The sequence below is a fragment of the Ovis canadensis genome, chromosome 20 (assembly GCF_042477335.2).
Source record: "Ovis canadensis isolate MfBH-ARS-UI-01 breed Bighorn chromosome 20, ARS-UI_OviCan_v2, whole genome shotgun sequence".
In the NCBI taxonomy this organism is placed as follows: domain Eukaryota; kingdom Metazoa; phylum Chordata; class Mammalia; order Artiodactyla; family Bovidae; genus Ovis; species Ovis canadensis.
In genome coordinates this window covers 63,810,650-63,837,184 of record NC_091264.1, presented here as the reverse complement: position 1 = coordinate 63,837,184, position 26,535 = coordinate 63,810,650, and the positions used below count along the sequence as shown (strand labels likewise).

Here is a 26,535-nt window from a genome sequence, read left to right as displayed (position 1 = left end):
TGAGGGCTTTCGAAACCCACGCCTGGAGTCCAGCTCCCAAGCCTGTAGTTTAGACGCATCATGAGTGCTTATATCAGCAGGTTGATGAGGATGTTCACAGCACTAGGGAGCTGGTCTGGCATTCCTATGTCTGTGAGAATGAGTAAGTCACAACCAAATACATCAAGATGAATGAAGATAGAAAGTGGCATTAGGCAAAGAGAGTTATCAAAGCTTAGATATTCTGATTGCATTTGTGTAACCCTTAAGTCATGGGCAGAACTAACCTGATATGTTGTTTAGGGGTTCGTGCACATGTGGAAAAGTTCTGGAAAGCAAAGAAATAATTTAAACATCAAGTTTGTCGTTACCTGCACAGGAGTGGCAGGGGATTGTAGTCAGCAAGGGGCTGCAAAGTTTTTGGTATAATACTGTTCTGTTTTCTGAAAATGGGTGTGAGTGGTGAGCACAGGTTATATGCTCTTATTATTATCTAGAATGACATACGCTTTTTAAGGGCTTGTCCAGTGGCTCAGCGTTTAAGAATCTGCCCGCAATGCAGATGTTGCAGGAGATGCTGTTTCGATCCCTGGGTCAGGGAGATCCCCTGGAGGAGGGCATGGCAGCCCACTCCAGCATTCTTGCCTGGAGAATCCCATGGACAGAGGAGCCTGGGGGCTACAGTCAGACATGACTTAGCGACAAGGCACAGAGGAACCATGAGTCTTACACCCTGCTGTGCAAAGTGCATATAGTTGACACCACTTTGTAGAGTTATTTGGTAGTTTTTCTTTTTTTCTTTTTCGTTGTGTTCTCTATGCAGAGAAGGCGATGGCACCCGACTCCAGTACTCTTGCCTGGAAAATCCCATAGATGTAGGAGCCTGGTGTGCTGCAGTCCATGGGGTTGTACAGAGCTGGACACGACTGAGTGACTTCACTTTCACTTTTCACTTTCATGGATTGGAGAAAGAAATGGCAACCCATGCCCGTGTTTCTGCCTGGAGAATCCCAGGGACAGGGGAGCCTGGTGGGCTGCCGTCTATGGGGTCGCACAGAGTTGGACACGACTGAAGGGACTCAGCAGCAGCAGCAGCAGTGTTCTCTATGATCTGGCATTTTTCTTTAAGTGATAAAAAAAGAGACAGTGGACTATAATTGTACATTGAGTACTTCTGAAAGAGATGGGAATACCAGACCACCTAACCTGCCTCTTGAGAAATCTGTATGCAGGTCAGGAAGCAACAGTTAGAACTGGACATGGAACAACAGACTGGTTCCAAATAGGAAAAGGAGTACTTCAAGGCTGTATATTGTCACCCTGCTTATTTAACTTCTATGCAGAGTACATCATGAGAAACGCTGGGTTGGAAGAAACACAAGCTGGAATCAAGATTGCCGGGAGAAATATCAGTAACCTCAGATATGCAGATGACACCACCCTTATGGCAGAAAGTGAAGAGGAACTATAAAGCTTCTTGATGAAAGTGAAAGTGGAGAGTGAAAAAGTTGGCTTAAAGCTCAACATTCAGAAATGTTCAGATCATGGCATCTGGTCCCATCACTTCATGGGAAATAGATGGGGAAACAGTAGAAACAGTGTCAGACTTTATTTTTGGGGGGCTCCAAAATCACTGCAGATGGTGACTGCAGCCATGAAATTAAAAGACGCTTACTCCTTGGAAGAAAAGTTATGATCAACCTAGACAGCATATTCAAAAGCAGAGACATTACTTTGCCGACTAAGGTCCATCTAGTCAAGGCTATGGTTTTTCCTGCGGTCATGTGTGGATGTGAGAGTTGGACTGTGAAGAAGGCTGAGCGCCAAAGAATTGATGCTTTTGAACTGTGGTGTTGGAGAAGACTCTTGAGAGTCCCTTGGACTGCAAGGAGATCCAATCAGTCCATTCTGAAGGAGATCAGCCCTGGGATTTCTTTGGAAGGAATGATGCTAAAGCTGAAGCTCCAGTCCTTTGGCCACCTCATGCGAAGAGTTGACTCACTGGAAAAGACTGTGATGCTGGGAGGGATTGGGGGCAGGAGGAGAAGGGGACGACAGAGGATGAGATGGCTGGATGGCATCACTGACTCAATGGACGTGAGTCTGAGTGAACTCCATGAGATGGTGATGGACAGGGAGGCCTGGTGTGCTGCGATTCATGGGGTCGCAAAGAGTCGGACACGACTGAGCGACTGAACTGAACGTAAATAAGCTAGATGTACCTATGTCAGCTTAGACGAGGTTTTAGTAAAATGTTGAGAGCAACAAATAAATTATGAGTAATATTAAGCTAGGACGTCTTTTAAATAGCTCTTTCAAAATGTGCCCTACAGTGCCCAGCAGTGCTCTCAGTGTGTGCTTAGTCCAGGCTCTCTGTCTTTCTGTCCATTTGTGTTTCACTTGCTTCTCAGCTCTTCCTCTCTCTCCCTCTAGACACACACACACCTCAATCACACAGTTTTTTTGGTTCCATAACTATGTAGGTAAGTGTGAAAAAAGTACATGGGAAGAATAGGCACCCAAATCAAGATGGTGATTTCCCGTGAGGTGTAGACAGGGTGAGTGGTGGTGGCAGGTGGTGGCAGGTGCCGTCATCGTTTCTAAATGCATCGAGATGTCAAGAATTTCTGGAGCACACAGAAGGTGTCTGTGAGACCAACAAGTTTGAGAGCCACTGTTCTATAGCTTCGAAACCAAATTTTTTCAAAACTTTAATTGAGACGTCTCTTTTGTAAAAAATAGCAGATTCCCTGTAGTTGCCAGACCCACCAGAGGTAGCCTATATGATCCTTGTATCTCTTTCATCTGATTTAAATATACTAATTTAGAGGAACGTGCCTGGACCAGCACTCAAGGAAGCTCCACTTTCTGCTGGTCTCTGGAAATGCCTATGTTGTCTCTCAGGCAGTGCCCTGTGCGGGAGGCCAGCGAGTGATTGGGGTGAGGGGCGGCGGGGGGCAGACGCTCGGGGTTTACCCTGCACTCTTGGCCGCAGAGGCTTGGTTTCCTCCAGGTCTCTGCTCCGCTTTGATGACTTCCCTGGGTCGGTGTTATCCAGGGTCTTCCTATTACGTGCACTCCTGACAGCCATGGATGGTTCATGTGAGCCTTCCTTCCTGCCCAGTTCTGTCTCCATTCTTGTCAAAGAAACTCTAAATGCTACTTCCTTCCTCCCTATCTCCCTCCCTCCCTCCCTCCCTCCCTCCCTCTTACTTTCTTTTCATTTTCAGAATGTGCATGTTTTTCTTGCCTTTGTTTTCTTGGCTCCTAGTTCTCAAACCTGAGTGTATTAACAGTCCTGGTTCATGACCAAGTTTTTGTTGATCTCGCAGGCAAATTTAAATTTTAAGGGCAAAGCAGCAAGTCTTGTAGAGGTTTGTTTATTCACTTTAAAGGCCTCTCCCTGTCCTAAGGTGATTTCCTTGTTACTTTCCTGAGTGCCAACATATTCTTTCTTTTATGAAGTGATGGTCATAGTATTCAGAAATTTTGCCTGTTTTGGAAAGTAAATTGTTGCCGACCTTTTCCTAGTGCCCTGACTTTTTTGAAGTTTTTGCTGGTCTATGGAATACAAAACTTTAAGTCTTAATAACTGAAGGTGTTGTTATAGAGAAGTTGTGAATATTTTATAATTATGTAATTCATGAATATTCACATAGAAACAAAGGGGCATGTTTTCATAGAAGACATGAATGAAGATATACAGAGAAGTAAGCTTTTGATATGATTTTGACCACCGTTATTGCTATATACTACTTCATTACGACCTCTGTGTCAAGCTCAGGTTCCATCCCAGCCCCCCTTTTATTTTTTTAAAGCATTTTTTTTTTTGCCATGCTGTGCAGCTTGCGGGATCTTAGTTCCCCGGCCAGGGATCAAACCTGTGCCCCCTGCAGTGGAGGCAAGGAGTCTTAACCACTGGACCACCAGGGAAGACCCCACCTCCGTTTTTAAAGTAACCCCTGTGGCTCCCCATTTCCCCTGTGGGAGGGCAGGTCGGGGCCCCTCTGTAGCCACGCACTTGTCTGCAATGACTTGATTCTGGTGGAGTGGACATCTTTCATTTAGCGTCCATCGTGGTCCACCCTTGTTAGAAAACCGCTCTCATTCATCATCAGAAAATTCCATTTTCCTCGCTTTGAAGCTCTCTCCCACCTTACAGATGGTTCATTAGAACCCTACCGTTCCTGGGCGGCTTTGCCGGGCTCCCCCGCCGTCGCTCACACCGCGAGCCGAGGGTAGCCTCTTTATTCTTGCTCTCCCCCCGAATCACTATGCTGTCTTTCAGTGAATGACAGGTTTTATCCTCCACCATGTGGTTATCGGGTTTCCCTAATAGCCTCATGCGGAGGGGCTTTATTGAAGGAGTTTCCATTTGGCCTTGATAGATTATGGTCACCATGTTTCCCTAATCTCTGCTTGAAAATCTTTTAGAGGAAGGACTCCCCGTGTCAGAGACACTTAAGCTGAAATGGCTTTTCTTTTTTAAAAATTCTTTTTCTCTACCCAAATATTTACTTAGGTGTACCTCTTGACAGTGAAGCAGAAGGCAGCTGGTCACAGCCAGGACCCACCACACATTGAACTCGGGTAACAGTTGGTTGCTGGGGGACGGACTGGGGCTTGGAGACCCATTTAAAGCGAGCCCAGTCTTTGTGGCACTGAGCCTGTCAGAGAATTAGTTCTTGCTTCCCAGGTGACGTTAGTGGCAAAGAACCCGCCAGCCAGTGCAGGAGACATAAGAGATGCAGGTTCCGTCTCTGGGTTGGGGAGATCCCCTGGAGGAGGGCATGGCAGCCCACACCAGTGTTCTTGCCTGGAGAATCCCATGGACAGAGGAGCCTGGTGGGCTACAGTCCACGGGGTTGCAAAGCATTAGACACGACTGGAGTGACTTAGCACACACACATGACAAGGTAGGAAGCCTCTTAGCCTGAGGTCCCAACGCTGACCCCAGCTTACTGCTCTTGGCCTCCGGGAACTCTCAGCACTTACCACCCTTACAGAGCTGAGGGTTTGTGCACGTCTGGGTTCCCCAGCTGGCCAGTCAGTGCCTTGAAGGTCACTCTTCCTTCCTTGTGCCTGGTCCTGTCTCTAGCCCAGGGTCCTGCGCCGAGTAGCAGTCAGTGGATGAGGCATTCAGATGCCTCCCTCGTTCTCCAGACGTCCACCGGGTCAAGGATGGCAGCGCACAGCGTCAAGAACCCACTGGGTCACCGTCCACTTTACACTCCCAGAGCTGTTACTCCTGCCCCAGGCTTCCCGAGGAGGGCAGGGCTGGATTGCAAGGCAGAGGCTGGCTGTGACTTGATCACGGAAAACTTGACATAGAGAATTATGAAGTGTGACGCAGGGAACTGGGTGGTGAGGTGCTGGCGAGTAAGACGAGACCCCTGGAGAGCGTGGAAGTGACAGATGTGGGAGCAGCGGCTGCCCGCAGAGGAGACCCCTCACCCCCTGCACCACCCACCCCGGCCCCAGCCGTGGCTCCCTGGATGGTGTAGTGGTCTCATGCTGGTGGAATTGCTGGATGTCTACACTCTGGACTTGACTGGATATCTGGGGTACCAGGGGAAGCTGTTTCAGGGAAGGGGTCTTGCAGGAAGCCCTGTGCTGTGACACTGCCTGAGATGGGTGCTGGGGGAGACAGTTGGGGGCCTGGCGAGCAGGGTGGGCTGCTTGCATGGCAGGGCAAGCGAGGCCCGAGGTTTCAGCACGAGCCCCTCGCAGCATCTCCGCGACCTCTACTGACTGAGCTGAACACCGTGCCTGCTGGCAAAGGACAAATGCTTCAAGAGCCCGGCTCGGTTTTCGCGGAGCAGTCAATGAAGGACTGGCTTGTCGAGAGGCCGTGGATTGATAACTGGCAGAGTCAGCTTGCTCCCTCTCCTGAGTGTCTAGAAGGCTTCAGGGAGGCAAGCTGTTATTCACCCAATGCAGGAGTGGCTGGGGAAAGTCACATTTAAGGAGGCAAAACCATCTGTTCTTGCCACTAGCTCAGGATTTCTGAGTGTCGTTTCAGTAGTGGAGAAGTCCTCCAGTTCCTGGTCCTCAGTGCAGGGAATGTGTGGGGGACGGAGGGTGGTTTGAAGGCTCGTGCACCTGCGCCAACAGCATCCAGGAAGGATTGGGTGAGGGCTTCTGTCTCGTTCCTCCAGGGTCTCAGGACAGTCACTGACATGTCTGTTCCCCACTTGCTGTTGGAGACCAGCAGGGGCCTCACTCGATTTTACTGAATCTGCGTAATTACAGTAACAGTATTTTTTGTACCAGCTCAAGTGTTGTGCGGAAGCAGCAGAAATATTTCCACAGTGATGTTATGCTGTTTCACAGTAGACTTCGCACCTCTCTAGAAACCACATTTCTTGGCCTGTTGCACATTCCTGAGAGCTATTGTGTGGCTGGTGGTGGAATTTCACGTCCTCAGCTTGGTGGGTGCAGGTGGGGTGGGGGCAGGAGGGGGCTTCTTTGCCGGCCTCTGAGGGGCCAGCAGCCCCTGGCACTCACGTGCCGTCAGACTGCACAGCCAGACGCCCGAGTCCGCCCTTGGAAAGGTGAAGGGTGACACCTGCCATTTAGCCGGTAGCATGCCTTTTCCTCGGCACTTTAAATATCCTCTCTCTGAGGCTCTGCCCTGGAATCTATTTTCCAGTGTCGTCCTCTTGACTCAGCCTGGAGTAGGTCTCAGTGAAGTCATAAACCTGTCCGTATGAATGGGTTTGGAAGATAAAATAGACTTTTCTTCAACCAGATATGGCATCTAAACACAGGGCTTTTTTCCAGCATGTTGTCGTTCAGACGCTAAGCTCTGTCCACTCTTTGTGACCCCGTGAACTGCAGCATGCCGGGCCCCCTGTCCTCCACTGCAGCCTGGAGTTGGCTCACATTTGTGCCCATCGAGTTGGTGATGATATCTAACCATCTCATCCTCTTCTCATCAGGTGGCCCAAATATTGCAGCTTTGGCTTTAGCATCCATCCTTCTAATGAATAGTCAGGGTTTTCAGCTTTATTGAAACTTTACACAATATTTATCTGATAGATAGCATTTCATCAGAGCAGGGGTTTCTGACCTCCTTCTTTTACCATTTGAGACTGTGATGAGAGGTCTGGACAACCTCCACAAACACACACATACTTTGTGTATAGTCTAAGGGTATTGTAGGCCCCTGGATTGGATGGTGAAATTAGAAGTCAGTGTCCAAGGAGCTGTGTCAGTCTCCATGTTGCTAATTTCCGGCCTAAGACTGTAGCAAGTTAGAAGAAACCTGTTTTCTAGTCTCGTAATAATTCTCTCTTCCCACTTCTGCTGTTTCTGTAATATTTCTCTTGGACCACGTTGCTGGGCTGGCATTGTGTTTGGTGGTGGATTTCATAGACAGACTAGTTAGTTAGAGTTAACTCAGCCGTAGGAGGGCGGAGAATGCGCCTAACTTGGGAATGACCAGGTGTTAGCCATCAGGTTGATTTGAGGATTGAGTTGAAGTCAGGAGTTAAGGGTCAGAGGCTGCCTAGGACTGGAGGGTGGGATGAGTGTATTTGGGGGATGCCAAAGGGACAATTTTGAACTGTGGTATTGGAGAAGACTCTTGAGAGTCCCTTGGACTGCAAGGAGATCCAACCAGTCCATTCTGAAGGAGATCAGCCCTGGGATTTCTTTGGAAGGAATGATGCTAAAGCTGAAACTCCAGTACTTTGGCCAACTCATGAGAAGAGTTAACTCACTGGAAAAGACTCTGATGCTGGGAGGGATTGGGGGCAGGAGGAGAAGGGGACGACCGAGGATGAGATGGCTGGATGGCATCACCGACTCGATGGACGTGAGTCTGAGTGAACTCCATGAGATGGTGATGGACAGGGAGGCCTGGCGTGCTGCGATTCACGGGGTCGCAAAGAGTCGGACACGACTGAGCGACTGAACTGAACTGAAAGGGACAATTTCTGTGCAAATCTGAGAGCCTCTGTCGTGAGGCAGGGAACATTCCAGATCCAAAAAATGGAAGTAGTTCTGTGTTTAGAAAGCTGGTGAGGGCCTGGTGATTGGACTCAGGCACACAGTTGAGAGTATGGATCTTGTAGGGAGCAGGTCTTACCACCCAACCGAGGAAAAGTGACTCCTGGAGGCCTGTTCCATGTTGGGGCTCAGTCATTTGTTGTACGTGTGAAGGTTCCTGACCCAGGCTTAAAACAGGGAAGGGTTACACGAGACAGATGGAACATGGAACAAACAACTCCCGTAAAAGGATCTTGAGTGGGAGATGGACTTCCAGAGGGAATCTGGGTTTCCGCCTCCAGGGTGACCTCAGTGTCTTTAGGACACGGGCTCTTAGACGAGGTGAACGAGTCCTCGGTCGACTTAGCCCAACTGTTTCACTCTTTCAGTGCAGAGAGAACTCTGTGGTAGCGATCACATCTCACTTTGGGGGGTTTGGCATTGCGTCCGTGTAGAATATGTATCCATCAGTTTTGGCAATAGTGGTGTAAATTATTCTTATTTGAACTACAGTGTCTTAAATATAATTTTAACATCTAGTTGTTAATGTTGATTCCATTATGTGTTAATATAGGCTATAGTCTTTATTAAATAACCGGCAATAAATTCATCCATAAAACAACAATGCAACCAACCAATAATGATTTTTTGTTGAAAGGTTCCACCAGCACTCAGAATCCACAACCAATCACAACACCCCTGAAGATGTAGGGGTGGTTTCCTTCTTGGAGTGATTTCAGCTTTTCAAATGTGTTCCAGGGCTTTTGGGTGTTGTCTATTTGCATAAATCGCAATTTTGCAGAGGAGCAGACCAATAGGGTGCGTGTGGGTGTGTGTGTATGTAGAGAGAGGGAGACGATGAGAGATGATTTATACAAAGAGATTAATTATAAGGAAGTGGCTCACTTGCTCTTGGAGGCAGAGAAGTCCAGACCAAGGAGAACCGACAGGAGAGCTTCAGTCTGAATCCAAGTCTGAAGGCAGGAGGAGACCAGTGTCCCAGCTCAGAGACAGGCAGGCAGAGGGAAAGAATTCTTTCTTAGCCTTTATTCTATTCAAGTCTTCAGCAGACGGAATGAAGCCCACTCACCCGGGGAGGGCCGTCTGCTGTGTTCCGTCAGCTGATTCAGATGTTAATCTTATCTAGAGACAGGTTCATGGAAACACCCAGAAATAATGTCTAACCAAATGCCTGGTGACCCTGTGGCCCAGATAAGTGGACACAGAATGGACCTTCGCGCTCCTGGTCGGCCTGACTCTGTAGTGGACGCTGAGCGCCTCCAGGAAGTTCTGATAACTCCTCAGGTGTGTTCCATGGATGCCACATTTCCGAAACTCCCCGTACACTTAGTCAATTACTAGAAAATACGTGAAAGTGTGCTTATACATGAGGGTGTTGGAGTGTGCAGCCACGCACTTTCCCCTTCAGGGATGAGTTGAGGACCTGAGCTTATACATGAGGGTGCTGGAAGTGTGCAGTCACACACTCCCCTCTTCAGGGATGAGTTGAGGACCTGAGGTTATACATGAGGGTGTTGGAAGTGTGCAGCTATGCACTCTCCCCTTCAGGGATGAGTTGAGCACCTGAGCTTATACGTGAGAGTGCTGGAAGTGTGCAGCCACGCACTTCCCCCCTTCAAGGATGAGTTGAGGACCTGAGCTTATACATGAGGGTGTTGGAAGTGTGCAGCCACGCACTTCCCCCTTCAGGGATGAGTTGAGGACCTGAGCTTTTGAATTGTATCTCTCGAAGCTCATCTGTGCGCCTCGGCATCAGGCATGGGAAATGTTTCTGGGAGCAGTGCCTGTCTCCCAAAAACGACACCAGTGTGGGGGAGTCCAGTCCTGACCCTACGTCTCGCTGTCTGTGGCCTGAGACGAGCTCTTGGGCCACTCTGAGCCTCAGTTTGCTTTACTGTCCTTCGTGGACACAAGACCGCTCCTGAGTGTGGCTGGAGAGCCTGGCTGGTGCCCGAGTCTGCTGTGCTCAGCAGATACCTGCCCCCGCCCCCATAATTGTCTTAAACAGAGATGCTGGCTAAGCGTTCGTCTACCGGTGTATCATCAGCATGAATCAGTAATCTCGTGGGACCTGCTTTTTAGGTCTGATGTACTTTCTTTTTTTAAGCCACTGCCGTCTTTTCTGTGGACTCATTAGTCATGTCTTATGTCGCCTTCCTTGAGGGGAGGCAGTAGGATTTAGACGGAGCCTTGCTTGGTCCTGTTGCGTCTCACCCGCTGCTGACGTCACCAACGTGCTGTCTAGCCGCCTGAAGAGGGAAGCGCCGTCTCCTTCCCTGCATCATCTGTCACCGGCTGGGGAAGACAGTGAGGGAGAGCACCATGTTCGCGGCCCGATAGTGGGCGAAGTTTTCTCCTCTGGTACATGATGGTTGTCTTGAGAACAGGTTCATGCCGGGTTGGGGTGTTTTTTGTTGTTGTTATCATTGTTTTTTGCCTCAACGCATCCAGACATCGAAGTTCTCATTTAGTGTGTAGGTAACTTGCCTGCTTTGACATTTCGAAGTGCCCGATGTGTTCTCTGTACAGCCCAGAGCTTGGAGAATATTAACGCATGTAAGTCTTCCTAAGGAAATGGCGCCCCACGCCCCGTTCCGGCCTGGAGAATCCCATGCACAGAGGAGCCTGGCGGGCTGCAGCCCACTGGGTCGCCCGGAGTCGGACGTGACTGAGCACACACAGGCTTCTGGCACTGGGGCCCCTAGGAGAGCCCGAGAGGAAAGCGCCGACACATGCCCTCCTCCAGCCGTGTCCGCGTCCACGGTCCTTTGACGATGAAGCCCCAGGAGGCGGGCCGCTCGCTGATGGCGCTCAGCACGCTTCTGCGGGGCCAGCCGCCCGCGGGCCAGGGGCATGCCTCCAGGGAGGTGAAGGACGCGCCCTCCGCAGGCTCTTCCTGATGCTGGCGTCTGGGGAACACGCGTACGCCAGGAACAGAACCACCTCTCGGATAGGTGCAGCCTGAATCGTCGCTCATGGAGGCTGGAGTGGGGACGTTCGGAAAGACCGCGTCGTCCAGGGTGGACCTGTCTGCGTTTGCTGTGGAGCTCTAGGGTGGGGGCTCCCGGGAAAGCTTGGGCGGAAGCCACCTGGAGCTGTAGCTTCTCGTCCTCATGGCACCCGGCAACCAGTGCTGGGTCCCCCTGCCTGGTGGAATTAGCTTCTCCACCTCCAAGGTGTTTTTGTAGCCTCTTTCGCTGCAGACGTTGACGGCTCCGCCTCTGTTCCTGTTACTGCCCTGGCACCAGCCTGGCGGCCGGGAGAAGGCGCCAGGCAGCTGGGGAAGGGGCAGCGTGCCCTCCCTGGGGCCCAGCCTCACCGCTTCCCCTCCCCTGCGCTCAGCTCCGCATCTCGATTAATCGGCCTGTGGTGTGTCGCCAGAAATCCGGGGCATGACAAACCCGATTCAATATCAATTAGCTAGAGCAGGAACGGACTTCCCACAGAAACCCCAGGACGGAGCTGTGCTCGACAAGGCCCTTTCCTCACAAGTTTCCCAAATAATGAAGAGCTCGCTCAGGGCCCAGTTGTTTAAAGAAATTAAAAACTGTGGAAATTAGCAGCCGAAATCCACTTGGATGAGCCTGCTATCCCTTTAATACGTCTGTCTGTTTCCCTCACTAAGACATCCCAATCCTCCCTCCACAGTGATTTGAATACTTAATATTTGCTGAGATGCTTAAGTTGGATTTGAATAGCGTAATTGAATTTTTCCTGCTGCATTCAGGGGACAGGAAGGCTTGGGAGTCCCTATGGCAAAACGTGAACGTGCTTATTTTTAGAAGTGATTCTTACATATTCTTCCATCCGTGAGCCAAGAATTAATAAGCAGCGGGGCTGCCAGGTAGAGGAGACTGTATTCATCAGAATCCCGGCTTTATCTGTCTCTCTCCAGATGAATGGCCTGTGCCTGGGGCTCAGAGCTGTTCTGGTCCGTGACAGGTTTGGGTTGAGCCAAACTGGGCATAGATCAGATGCCATGTGAAGCCCCTCCTAAACAGGATTGTTGTAAGGTCCTGGCCTTCGTGTAGCTTCGTGAGAGAGGCAGGTAAATTGGATGGTCCACACCATCTGGCCAGCCCCGGGAGACAGGCGTGGCCACGGCACAGAAGGAAACCTGTATCCCTGAGTAGTCAGCGAAGGCTTCCGTAGCATCTTAGAGAGGAGCTTGGCGCTCTCCAGGAGGGGTAGGCGCAGAGCTCCAGGGAGCGCCAGCAGTAGACGGGAAGGCCGGAGGACCCGGGCTGCGATGAGTCCTGGAGCAGCCTGGGCCCAGGGGAGCAGTGGGGAGGGGAGATGGACAGAGAGCTGTGAGCTATTGGTGGAGGGCCTTCCATGTAGCTTTTTGGAGTTTGAGCATTAGTTTAAAAAGAGTGAGGAGTCTTTAGTTTTTAAGCATACGAGGGATGGCATCCGCAGACACAGAACAGACCCGTGGACCCTGGGGGAAGGAGAGGCCGGGACGAATTGAGAGAGCAGCATGGAGACATATACACACCACGTGTAAGAGGGAGAGCCCATGCTGTGCTCCGTGACAACCTAGAGGGGTGGGATGGGCTGGGAGGTGGGGGGAGACTCAAGAGGGAGGGGACACATGGATGCCTACGGCTGATTCACCCTGATGTCTGGCAGAAACCAGCACAATATCGTGAAGCAATTTTCCTCCAGTTAAAAATAAATTTAAAAAAGAAACAGCCAATGCAAAAAAAAAAAAGGGGTGTCATCGGTTTAGCAGTTTAGAAAAATCTGCCAAATAGCTGGTGGAAATGGAGCAGGGTAGGGCAAGACTGGTCTTGAGGAGACTAGATTATTTATAATCATCCAAGAACCAAGGCGGCTCAAAGCCCCCCAAACAGCAGAGACAGCAGATCGGAAAGGGGAGGCTCCAGGGGCAATGCGGGCTTTACTCGGTTTGGTGGCTGCATGAGGGGAAGTGAAGGAAAAGGGGAAACAGCTAGAAAGGAAGCCTGGGCTGCCGCCTTGGGACCATTCCCAGAGTCAGGGGTCACAGAAGGAGAGGTGTTTGGGGTGGGGTCCGGAGAGCTAGTGGACTTGGGACACCCTTGGGTGGAAGTTCTCCCGGCGCACGTGTCCAGCAGGCAGGCGTGTCTGTGTGTTGGGGGTGGAGACGCAGACGCAGGCTCCATCACGGGTGGTGGCTTGGCTGCGCCCATCTCAGGCAGAGTCTGCAGAGCAAGACGGGTACAAGCTGGAAAGAGGCCTGCGGAGTAGAAATACTTAACGACCAGAAGGAAGGAGAGGAGGCCGTGAAGAGAACCATGGAAGCGCGGCCAGTCTAACTGCAAAGAGAAGGGCAGTCGCAGCAGGAGACGGGGTGGAGGGCGTCTTGTTGGTTTTGCAGGCTGTTGTGTAAAGAGAATGGACCACGCTTACTGAGCAGAGAGAGCCAGGCAGAGGTCAAAGGTCCCTGTGCCGTCGTGGTAGGGGGCGGTTTCCAGGTGAGAACGGTGAGGACAGTGTCACTGTGAGGCATTAGTGGCACCTGCAGCCATCAGGAGAGGGTGTGCGTCTCATTTTTCAGTTTTTAATTCAAGGTGGGCCTGAAGAGCCCGATTCTTTCCTCTCTGCGGCACGGGGCCAGCCCCCAGCCTGTTCCCTGGGCTCGGGTACCGCAGCGGGAGAGGTGGGGTGGTTTCCTCGGCACCACGGTCCAGCTGAGATGCAGTGAGCGTGGGCCCTTGGGCATCCCACGTGCCTAGCGCGTCCTCCTTGGGTTCCTTGAGGGCCCTTGTGTGTTCAGAGCCCCCGCCACATGGGCGTTATTTTGGTTCTTCTGTGCTTTGTCCTCATCCTTCAGAGTTTTGTGCAATGAGCAGCGTGACTAACCCACGTCTCTTCCTCCCGGAGGGCTTCTGGCCGCCTCTGGGTTTGAGCAGCGTCTCTTTCTCTTTCCCACCTGCATGAGGGTTATTGCTTTGTCTAAGTTCTCTAAGCGTTTCTTTTCCTCGTTTCTCCCGCTTTTTCCTTTGCTTTTCTCCCTTCCTTGGATGAGGAGGGCAGGCTGAAATACCCCGTGTCAAGCACTGGTGTTGTGATAGGAGCCACAGGCTCACCAGCCTCCCTGTGCCCGGTGGTGCCCTCGACCTCCACGTGGCCTCCACCACCCAACGCCTCCCTGTTACTGGGGCAGCATCGCTATAGCTCACGCGCGGTTCCAGAGCGGGCCTCCTCAAATAGCCCGGCACCCTGAAGCTCATGCACACTGGAAGATACTCAAAAAGCAAACTTTCAATTTTCCTTCTTTGAGGGATCGATTGGCCCTTGTGCAACAATAATGATTTAGTTGGGATAAACCGTCAACTGTTTCATGGAAGGTGCCCACCGCTGAGTCACCGTGTGAAGCACCACTGCTCCTCTCTGCTCAAGCCTTCTGTCCACTCCTTCATCCCATCCGTCTGACTGGAGGCCCTCTGACCACAAGCCAAGTTGACGATCGTGTGTATGCTGTCAGGGGAATAAGAGGGGAGCCCAGAAGAAGGGATCAGGGGCCAGAGTTTGATTTCCATTCACGCTTCATCACTTGCTGTGCACCAGTGGCCTGTTAACTTCTCAAAGTCTCAAGTTTCTTATCTAAGAAATAGGGGAAAGAACAGGGTTGTGAGAATTGAATGAACCCCTCAAGTAGTAAGGTAAGCCTGCAGTAAGGTAGCAAATTAGTAAATGAGCAGTAACTGTTAGCCAAGAGCGGTCCGCACTGCTGCAGCAGCCAAGTCAGTTACAGGGTCCTTACATCTGCCCAGGAATTCAGAGGGGCAGGGCGGGGGCGGGGGGATGTTTCATTAGTATGTAGTGTGGACTGTATGGATTAAACCAGTGATCAATGCATAATTTTAAATGGTTGAACAGAAAAATGGCTGCCTTGGGAGCCACAGAGCAGCCTTAAATAACTGCCTGGAATTTTGCTGTCATTCAAGCCCCGTTTATCCTTGGCTGCCCATTGGATTTTGCATAGATGTATGTTATTCTTCTGACCATTTGCCTTTTTATTTGTGTTTTAAATGTATGTTTAAAGTCTGGGCCGCTTTGCAAAAATCCTTTGGCTTTCTAAATTTCAAGTTTAATTGGCTTTTGCAATCCATTTTTATTCTTAAACCTGATTAGAATTAATTTCTGGCACCTACTCTTTTCTCATTCGTGAACTACCTGCCCTGGCTTCTGCAAGCAGTTCTAGTAGGGGTGGAATTTGTATTCTGGGTCACTGAGGCTTCTGAAAGGACACTTGAGAAAATGTCAGAGGAATAGAGGAAATCCTAGTGGAAAAACAAATGGCACAGCCTGTCGTGTGCAGTTAATGGGAATCTAATTTAGTTTCATGGCCGGCGGATGTCTCTCAAACAGAAGGCCGAGTGGAAGGCAGCCACTTCAAGCTCCCTGGAATCAAGGGTTTCGTCCCTGCGTGGTGACCGCTCGGCTGAGTGGTCTCAGCTTCGCTGGGTCTCCACCTCTCCCGAGTCCGCCCCCTGGCTGGCGGTTGGCTCGGCGGCTCTCTCGTGCCCCTTCCAGCACCAATGTTCCAGCTCCTCTAAACGTGAAAGCGCTGACTTGTTGACATGTGGTTTTTTTTTCTCCTGTGCTGTGCTATGTGGATGGTATCATGAATTACTGCTTTTGCTTCTTTCAGAATTTTCCAAACTTCAGTCTTTATTGTATGAGTTATTTTCTTTGTTCTGCCTATATGTTCCAGACACTGTAGATAGTAGTTTTTTAAAAGTTGTAAAATATTAATGTGATTCCAAAAGTCAGAACTGTATAAACAATCTTCCTTAAAGAAGGGCCCCTCCTGTCTCCGCCCCCTTCCCGCCACCTCCTCTTGGCTCCGCCTTTCGCGGTTCCTTTCACCCTGCAGTCTGTTCCATTCGGCTTTCTAGTAGGCAGCCAGTCTCATTTCTGTTTCATCATTCCAGGGGTGTTTGTTTATTTTTGTTTTATGCGAATGAACAGGTTCATTATATAGATATTATATATAGTCACTTACATAGAATATATTTATTTAAATATTCTTTGGCCACACCAAGCGGCTTGTGCGATCTTAGTTCCCCAATCAGGGATCAAACCTGGACCCTCAGCAGTGAAAGCGCAGAGTCCTAACAACTGGACTGCCAGGGAATTCTCAGATTCACGTATATTGTAGTATTTTCTCTTCTTTCTTGCATGAAAAGTACCATAGTAAAATTGCTTTTTCCACATAGTGGGGCTTGATAGTTCTAGTAGGGGTGGAATTTGATGATAGACCACATATCATTTCAGAGTGGTCATCCTCATATTTTAATTAATAGTATGTCTTTTAAGTACTCCACTGTATGGATCAGTCAGTTCAGTCGCTCGGTCATGTCCGACTATTTGAGACCCCATGGACTGCAACACGCCAGGCCTTCCTGTCCATCACCAACTCCCGGAGTTTACTCAAACTCATGCGCATTGCGTCGGGGATGCCATCCAACCATCTCACGCTCGGTCGTCCCCTTCTCCTCCTGCCCCGATCCCTCCCAGCATCAGGGTCTTTTTCCAGCGAGTCAGTTCTTCACATCAGGTGGCCAGAGTATTGGAGTACTGTATGCATAGTCCATAGTTTATTCACCTTCTCTCTTTTTGTGTGTGGACATTTCTTTGTTTTTCAGTGCTTTGTAATTTTAAGTAATGCTACGGTGAAGACCTTGTTAGGTATATATTAATTCTGGAGGTGTATTCAGGGTAGATAGCCAGAAGTAGAAGAATTAGGTCAGGAGAGGAATACAAACGTAGTTTGGCTGGGTACTGCCCAATTTACCTCCAGGATGGTCCGCCAGTTTTCACTTCCATCCGCAGTGTGTGAGAGTTCTTCTTTTCCCAGGCCTCACCAAAAGAGTGTTGTCTTGCTCTTTAATCTCCACCAATGCAGTAGCTGAAAAACAAAGTGTCATTGTTGTTTTAGTTTGCACTTCTCTGTCTGAACACCTTTTCACAGGTTTAAGGGTCGTTTTCTTTTTTTTTTCGGTGAATTTTCTGTTCATGCATTTCTCCCATTTTTCTGTGGAGTTTTCGGCCATTAAACCAGTGAGTTTATTCCACTGCCACTCTCTCTTCTTCCACTTGTGGGTTATACTATTTCTATTTTGTCGTGACATATAGAAAAAAGAGTTCATTAGTGAGAAATTCCCTATGCTTTCGTATGTTTAAAGCTCTTACTATGGATCTGGTACTGAAAGCCCAGCGTTGCTGAGTGTAAAATTCTTGGTCCGTGTATTTTTTTTTTTAATTGAGTTGTTTGAATATGTGGCTTCACCATTCCTTGTTTGTATGCTGTTTTGGAAGTCTGATGTGAGGTGGGTGGCTTTGCCTTTCTAAGACGTTTGATCTTTTTGCCTGGAGACCTTGAGGATTCTTTCATCGCTGAGGTCTAATGCTTCTGCTGGGACGCGTCTTTCATTTGGTCCTTCAGGTACTGTCTTACCTGCTGCTGCTGCTGCTGCTGCTGAGTCGCTCCAGTCGTGTCCGACTCTGTGCGACCCCATAGACGGCAGCCCGCCCGGCTCCCCGTCCCTGGGATTCTCCAGGCAAGAGCGCTGGAGTGGGTGCCGTGTCCTTCTCCACCTGGTTCACGTGTATTCTGCTTCCCTGTTACGTTTTCCCTCTCTGCCGACTCCAGTTACATGCGTGTTATTTCTTCTTTGCCTGTCTTCCATTTCTGCTACCTTCTCCCGGATTCTTTGTCTCTTTGTCATTTTCTTGGTTATTCCCTTGTTTCTCGTCAGGTCTTCTCGTTAAGTCTTCACTGAATCAGTCCTTGTGCATCTTGTGATTTAGAGTTCAGTTCTGAGATGATTTTCTTTCCCTTCTGTTTCTTTCTTGAGTTCACAGTTCTCTGGTTTTTGTTCATGTTTGTTCTGAACGTCAAGCAATTATTTATATCCCCAAACGCTTGCTTGAGCACATTTAATGTCAAGTATCATCTTCCACTTTTCTTCCGCTTCTTGGATTTCTTTTATTGGGGAAGAGGGTCATCAGCTGAGCTGTTCTGAATGGTTTTTAAAGACTCTTTCGTGGTAATTTTCTATCGTTCTGTAGAAGTATTTCTGTTTCTTTCTGTGGATTTTTGGTTGTATAGAAGGTTTTGCAGCTCTCTGGTGCCCTCTTCTGTTAGTGTAGCAAAGTGCGGACTCTTTAGTGGGATTTTTTTGTTTTAGAGGGAGGTGGGGAATGGTTTTATGAAGCCTCTCATTTTTAAGGTTTGTTTTATTTTGTGAAGCACTAGGCTTTCTCTTTCGTTTCTTTTACGCCTCCTTACCTAATGGCCCAGAAAATATCTTTTACCATCTTTTGCCCCTTTCTCTGCCATTGTAACCATGCTTTTCGAAAACTGTGGTTTCAAATTGAGCGCGCATTTGAACCGCCTTTCCGTGGTCTCCGATCAGATCTGCCAGGACACTCTTCGGACTGGAACACTCGCCCCTTCGGGCGCTGGTTTTAGGTCTCCCAGCCCTCGCTAGCCCCGTCTTCCCTCCCCTCCTCAGCTTGCGCTCGGTTGCCTCCGTCTTGAATCCGTCTCCCTCCCGGGCGAAGACCTGCTTTGTTGTTAAAGACGGGAGCATTTTATACAGTGGCTAAGCAGCTTCGGACTGGTGACAGCTGTGATTAGTGATTGGTGATTGTGAAGACAGTGTATTTAGTCACTGCAATGTGCCAGGGATTCTGTGCTTCTGCATTATTTTATTTAATTATCATAAAGTCTCTTTTCATCCCCACTTTTTGAACCACTCCCTGAAGCTTAGCTCCTGCATCACTTTTTGGAGTTTGAAAGTGAAAGTCTCTCAGTCGTGTCCGATTCTTTGCGACCCCATGCACTGTACATGTCCATGGAATTCTCCCGGCCAGAATACTGGAGTGGGTAGCTGTTCCCTTCTCCAGGGGATCTTCCCAACCCAGGGATTGAACCCAGGTCTCCCAAATTGCAGGCAGATTCTTTACCAGCTGAGCTACCAGGGAAACCCGAATTTTTTATAGCTTATTGGACAGTAAATGGCAGAAACACATTTCCAGCCTTGTCCTGGCCTTTGGGGTCACAGGGCAACAAGTCCGGGGCGCATCCAGCCTCAGAGGTTTCACAGGACTTCATGCCTAGACTGTCCTTCCTCCCCTGGTCTCAGGTCACGTTGTAAGGACAGTGCAAACCCGGTTCACTGGTATTTCCAGTAGCCCGGAGGGTCATGTATCTTGTAAGGAAATGGCGTGTGAATAAGTTGGTGCAAAAGGAAAAGAGGTGATCAGCACGATCAGAACGGTGTCTTTAATTCCCTAAAGACTGTCCATTACGTGTGGCACAGGGCCTTGATCAACGCTGATACCGAGTGAATGTCAATTTCAGTGTGTTCACTGATGATAAGACTTGCTGAGTTTCGTTTCCACATTGTGGTTTTTGATGTGGACTGGTGAAGATACTGTTTTTATTTACTTGCATTATTCCTCTTGGTTTACAGTTATTTGCTGGCATAAAAGATGGAGAAAACCTGCAGCTTTTTGAACAGAGTTCCCGCTCTACCCATAAGCAAGAGACACACACGCTGGAGGCCACGAAGCTGGTCGAGTTTGACCTCAAGCAAACACTTACCCAGCTTATGACACATATCTTTGGAGACGGTAGGTACTAAATACCTTTGTCTTTGGGGGCTTAAATATTCGAGAGTTGTCATCTTCCTGAAATCATTAAGCCTACTTGTGTCTAGAGTTTTTGGGCTAAGTTGTAGTTAATGGTTTCAGTCCTTTGTGAGATAGAGCTTATGGATTTCCTGGTTCATTCCATGCGAGGAGCAGGAGGATATGAAAATGGAATTAGCTGGAGAAAGAAAAATGATTACAGGTTTTGATAAGAATGGTAATGAATTGAGATCAGTCTCATCAATGGAGAGGAAGTGAGCAGGCTGATTAATGTCGGAATATTAATATAGTATCACTGGTCAGCCCTGATCGATGGGGCAGGATTCTTAACTGTGTGAGCTAGCCCAGCGGAAGATTTTACACTCTGACATACTGATCACCACTGTCAGCAGCAAACTACCAACGGCTTCCTGGAGGGAGACAGTGCTTTTAAGGTGTGGATTCTCACTTTAATCACTTGATCTTCATGCTTTCTCTGAGAAATTTTAACATTTCCCTTTCCCCTCCAACTCTTTCTGATTTAGTTGAGATAGTATTTTTGTCTGTTTGTATAAAGACATAAAGAAAAGGGGAGATTGTTCTTAATTATGACCTAAATTTTTTAAAGATTTTGTTCGTTAATTAATGACTGCCGGCTCTGCGGGCCTTTGTGCTGTGCAGGCTTTCTCCCGTTGCGGTGAGCGGCGGCCCCTCTGCTGCCCTGTGCGGGCTGGCTTCCATTGCCGTGCCTTCTCCGGTTGTGGAGCACAGGCTCTGGGGCTCAGGCGCTCGGCAGTTAGCTGCAGCCCGGGGGCTCAGGAGTTGCGGCTCATGGGCTCAGCTGCTCCCTTGACAGGTGGCGTCTTCCCAGATCAGGGATCAAACCCATGTGTCCCACAGAGGCAGGCGGGCTCTTTACTACTGAGCCACCAGGGAAACCCCTGGGATCTGCATTTTAAAAATGTTTAGACACCAGAAGCCCTGCGTGGTTAGGATCCTCTTTTATTCTCGTACTCTTGTGAGCTTCTTAAAAGAACAAGTTCTTTATTGAAGTGTGATCGACAAGAAGTGAACTGGATGTATATATCTAGAGTGTATATCAGCTAAGTTTGTATGCAATAAACAAGATATTTACACAGTTTTATATCTCGACATTTGTGTACACCCGTGAAACCACTAGTAGCATCAAGCTAGTCAGTGGGTCCGTCACCCCCCCAGGTCTCCTCTGATGCCTGGTGGACTCGCCTTCGTGCGTTTCCTGTATCTCCTCACCCCGGGCAACTAGGATCTGCTTCCTGTCACTGCCAGTTCGTTTGCTGCTTCCAGGTTACGTGGGTGAGTCCTGTGATGTATGTTCTCCCCACCCCCCTGCCGGCATGTCTCGCGTAGTGCGATTATTTGCGGATTGATCCGTGTTGTAGCGTAACGTCAGTAGCTCGTGCCTTGTTTTCTGGTGAGCAGTGTTCCATCCTGCCGTTGCCTGTCCTTCCACTGAGAGACACTGGGGTTGTCTCCAGTTCTTTTGCTGTTACAGGTAAATCCGTGCATATTCACGAACACGTCTTTGTCTGGACTAATGCCTTCATTTCTTTTTGTTAAGTGCCCAGGAGTACAATGGCTGGATCATTTGAGGTGAATTTTCACTTTCTCTGGAGCCGCTAAGCTGTCCAGTAGCACATGAAAACTGCTTGAGCTCCGAGGCGGCCAGTGCTGAAAGTTTAGCCAGTCCAATAGGACAGGAGTGATTTGTCAAATAAACATTCGGTTACATAAGTAACTCTTCCAAAGGAACAAGGGAAAAGCAACCTGTGAGAGAAGCGGGTGATCCTGAAGGCAACAGGTGACGTGGTTATTAGCAGAATGACTCCTGAACATGTGAAGAGATGCTCAGTGTGATGAGTAATCAGGAGAAGCAGTGAAAGCTACCTGAGCCGCCCTGAGTCGCTCTGCATATGTGAGAAAGATGAAAACCCAACAGCCAGATATAAGCATGGTCTACAGCACACAGCCTGGGCCTTACCAGCCATGTGCAGCGCTGTCCCCCTGGGAAGCTTGGCTGCTTGCTCACTCGCTCGCTCCTCCTGTGCGCCTCACTTTCCCTACCTCTAGCCTTTCCTACTTCTGTGTGAGCTCAAATATGCAGTTAAAAAGAGTCTGATTAAGATTTATTAAGCTAAGGTTTCTTCAAATGTCTTGACTGTTCATGTACTATTTAAGAACCCACTAATAACCCCATATATTGTTTATAGACATATATATATTTTTAAAAGTACATCAATTTCATGCTAGTGTCTTTTTCTCGGAGGCAGAGAGTGGTATTACGGAGAAGGTCCAAACCAGGCTTTCAAGTGTGTTCATAGGGTTCTGCTAAAACAAAAAGGAAATGAAGTTAAATGTGACAAAATGTGATGATTTGATAAAACTGAATAGCGAGTGTGTAGATGTTTGCCGTTTTCTCTTTCTGTCTCTTTGTTTGGAATACTTCGTGTTAAAATGGTATAATGTAATTGTGAGGCAGGTTTGAGATGGAGATTGCTGATGCAAAAATCTTTTTATAGCCAGCTTCTCTTCACTTTCATGATAAAAGATAGGAATTGTGATATTTTTAGCAGTAATGTAATCCAGTTAACACTGGAATAATACAGGGAGATGGATTGTGCTGTTCAGGGCATTTTCGAGGCAAGTAATGGTAAAGGAATTCTAACATCTCCTTGAATACAAGGAGATGCAAGCAGTCCATCCTAATGGAAATCAGCCCTGAATTGGAACGACTGATGTGAAGTCGTGATACTTTGGTTGCTGATGCAAAGAACTGACTCACTGGAAAAGACCCTGATTCTGGGAAAGACTGAAGGCGGGAGGAGAAGGGGAGGACAGAGGATGAGATGGTTGGATGGCATCACTGGCTCAATGGACATGAGTTGGAGCACGCTCCGGGAGATGGTGGAGGACAGGGAGGCCTGGCATGCTAAATGCAGTGCGTGGGGTCGCAAAGAGTCGGACACGACTGAGCTACTGAATAGCAACCGTTCTAACATTTTAGGGAGATAGTAGTCTGTCTCAAGTCGCTTTACAAAAATGTTCAGGATCATCTCGATTTTTCTGTTCTCAACCTATGAAGAAAATTGGTTTTAAGCCCTCCTCATTTATATCCTGCTACATGTTTCTGTCGTCACACGATCCCTCATTTGTGAGATTTGTTGTTGCTGTTAGTTGCTAAGTCATGTCCAACTCTTTTTCTGACCCCATGGGCCCCCACCAGGCTCTCTGTCCATGGGATTCTCCAGGCAAGAATACTGGAGTGGGTTGCCATTTCCTTTTCCAGGGGATCTTCTCAATCCAGCCCAGGGATTGGACCTGTGTCTCCTGTACTTAGCAGATGAATTCGGATTCTTGACCACCGAGCCACCAAGGAAACCCCTTGTGAGGTTAGGAAGCTGCCTTGCAGTTACGCGGATGACTGAGGGGTTCTGAACTAGCAGATGGCTTCCTTTCTCTAACAGCTAGCATTTGTGTTTCTGATACTTCTTTGTAATTTTTCATTCCTTTTGCCCCCCTCCTCTTGCTTACTCTCCTGGCCCCTCCACCTGGGTAATTCTCACTTATCCTCTGATTTCACCTCCAGTGTCCTCCAGCCAGGAACCCTCCTGGAGTCTGTGCTGAACTCCGGGGCGCGGCCTCTTCTGCGCTCCTCTGAGCTCCCTCGGGGGGTTTCACTCTGCTGGATTTCCACCGTGCTGCAGGCGTCCCCCTACTGGGTGCATGAGACACAGTCCCAGTCTGTGCAGCTGGGAGTGTGAAGTCCCCTCCTGGGGAGGCCTGAGTGCCAAGGAAGCGCGTAGGAAAGGCGGCTCCTCCGGAGTCCAGCCAGGAGAGCTCCGAGTGGGGGACGTCTGAGCTGCCTTAGTCACTGAGAGCGAGCATCGAGCTGGACCACGTGAAGGACTGGAAAGAAGAAAAATGCGGCCACGTGGAGATGGCCGCATGGAACCAGAAAAATTACACTTAAGTTCTCTTTGCTCCTCTTGCTCTGAAATCTTGAACTAGTCATTTAGTGCTTTAGGTCTTAGTATTTTTAAAGCCCAAGATAATCAATAGTACTGTTTCCCATGAGAATAAAGTGAGATAACATATGTGAACAAGGGCCCTTTAAAGAGATATTAAATGCATGTGTAAATATGTAAAAAAGGAATAAGGAAGGGCAGGAAAATTAAGGCAATCAAAATCAAAGAACAATAGTTACGTTGGCCTGTCTTTGTTTTGCCTAGTAAGATGAGATGTAAACTTATGCCAGACAACAGCACAGAAGTTCAGACTGGCATTGATGGTGCCCTAAAAGTCTTTCTGGGCTCCAGCAGGTAATTAAACAAGCATGCACATTGCCAGACCTTGTATATGTTATAAAGATGTTCCCAGGGGTCCTGAGGATATGCATTCCTCTGAACGTACGCTTGAACTTTCCTTTGTCTCATTATTCTTTACATTTCTATGTGAATAGCTTTCAAAACTGAGCGTTGAGGTGAAAGTGTCCAGGTAGCTGTTTTCTTTATAAAAGACCATTCCCGCAGTATATGAGTTTTCTCATACACCTCTTATTCCCATGGCCAAGAATTAAGAATCTCAAGTTTTGAAACAGCAATGAAGTTATAGCATCTCTATTTCAGGCAAACATTTATTTTTAAAATGCTACCGGCTTAGACTTTTAGGTTTTAGATTTAAGACAGATCGGACTTACTGTTTCATAAATCTTCACACTCACGTTTTTGTTCATGAGACCAGAGTCAGCAAAGTAGTAGAGTGGCAATAAAGTATCCACCTGCTCAGAGAGCGCGTCTTGTCCTTGGCACTGAAGTTGGTCTGTGAAAAAGCCGTTTATTTTTTCTTTCCTTCCAGCCCTGCGATCATCCTTAACCCCATTCACACAGTTGCTGAACACCTCCAAAATCCTCCCGTACGCCTCATCTGCCCAGCCTCGCCCAGCCTGGTGCATCTTTGCCCCGCCAGGCTGATGCTGTGAACTTGAAGAGTGAGGGGCTGTGTTACAGGGGGCAGGCTGTGTGCCCTCACGGCGCTCAGGGGGGTGTGTTTGCAGCTCCCTGGGACCTGGCTGAAGGGACGTGCCACGCTCTGACTTGACGCGTTTCAGGGGGTCATTTAGTTGTTTTATTTGGGGTAGGGTTGCTAGTTGCTGAGAAATGTCTCAGTAAACCTTCTGGGTACAAGCCATCTGGACGTCTTTTAGAGCGGCGGTCCCCAGCCTTTTTGGTACTGGGGACGGGTTTTGTGGAAGACAGTTTTTCCACAGACTAGGCAGGGGCGGGGGGTGGTTTGGGGATGATTCAAGCGCATCACATCTCTTGTGCGCTTTATTTCTAATCTAATGCTGCCACTCATCTGACGGGAAGTACCGATCCTCACCTGGAGGTTGGTGCCCCTGGTTTAGAGTGATAATAGCCGTAGTAGTGATGACGACAGGGAGAGATAGTAGTTAACAGTGTCCGATGCTGCACTAAGCTCTCACACGGAGTTTCTTTGTTCTGACCTGCATCTGTGACATAGGTGTGACTGTCATCTACAGTCTTAAGGTTCGGGAGTCCAGACACGTAGCGATGGAGAACCAAGTAGTCACACGGCTCCAGGGTAGCCTGAGGCCCGGCTTGAGCCTCCTTGTGCTTTCCTGGAGGCTCAGATGGCCAAGAATCTGCTTGCAGTGCAGAAAGTCCACGTTTCATCCCTGGGTTGGGAGGATCCCCTGGAGAAGGGAATAGCTACCCAGTCCAGCATTCTTGCTTGGGAAATCCCACGGACAGAGGAGCCCGTGAGCTACAGTCCACGGGGTCGCAAGGAGTCAGACACGACTGAGCGATTGACTCTTTTGCTTTGAGTCCCCTAATTTTTACTTCCGAGCCTGTGTTAAGATGTTAGCTCTTTTGAAAGGGGAGAAAGAAGTCATTTCAGTATTATTTCTGACACTGATGTTTCCCAAAGCCATGATGTTAAAAAAAAAAAAGGGGGGCCTCCTCCTGGGTGTTGCCCATGACTCTGTAGCTCTGACTCCCCTGTAGCTGCTCTGGTTAGAGCCCTGCCCACGACAGCATCTTCAGGTGCATTTCAGGCACCAAAGAGCACTCAGAAACTTCAGATTCAGCCCTTCTTTAATCAGCTGATGATCAGGAGCTGCCTGGGCAGGCCTCACAATTATTCAACAACTCTTTTTTAATTTATTTTTATGGTCCAAGTTTTTTTTTTACCGTTTTAAATTATTAGTGTTGTGTTCCTTTGTTCTTGAAAAACAAAATTAAAAATTACAACATACTATTTCCTTGTGGCAGTTTGTTGTTATTACAGCTGCTTTAGTTTCAGGGTTGTTGTTTTTTTCCCCCACTCGCCAAAGCAGTTGATTATTTTCTGCTAACATTTCAATTGCACCAGCGTCCTAAGGCTGTTATAAGAGAGGTTATCCGTTTAGAATTGGAAAGAGAGAAAATAACCTGCAGACAGCTTTTATGCTCATGGAATTCACTGACATTTTTTTAACTTTGCTAAATTGTTTCCCTCCATCTTGTGCCGTCTGTAGCAGATGGTTTCTTTAAGAGCAGCTCAGGTAGGGCGGAGGATTCCTCACATTTTGGTCTCACTTTCTGTCCTTCCAGGCTTCCAGCCTGTCTCCCTGCTGAAGGCTGACATTTCCCTGTAGGAAGCACGGGCCCCCCAGCTAAACTAGACAGTTTAGACGAACGCATTTGAAGGAGAGGTGGACTGTGATCCCCTGCTGCTGACCGGATGCGTTGCTGTGGACCAGTCGCATCTCTGTGTCAGAGCCCAGCAGGCTCGGCATTGTCCGTGAGAGGCACTCCCCACTGCCCATCCTGGGACCTAGCTGTGGGCGAGTCGTGTCTGTCTCAGAGCAGC

General features: G+C 48.7%; 1 protein-coding gene across 11 annotated transcripts in view; it reads left to right on the top strand.

The window, feature by feature from the left end:
• FARS2 (phenylalanyl-tRNA synthetase 2, mitochondrial) overlaps positions 1-26,535 on the top strand; it is a 302,144-nt gene that overhangs the window by 57,604 nt on the left and 218,005 nt on the right. For all 11 annotated transcript variants that reach the window (XM_069562904.1, XM_069562905.1, XM_069562902.1 and 8 more), the window contains one exon: positions 19,467-19,626. In XM_069562904.1, the coding sequence (XP_069419005.1) occupies positions 19,467-19,626 (160 nt within the window). The remainder of the gene's footprint in view (positions 1-19,466; positions 19,627-26,535) is intronic.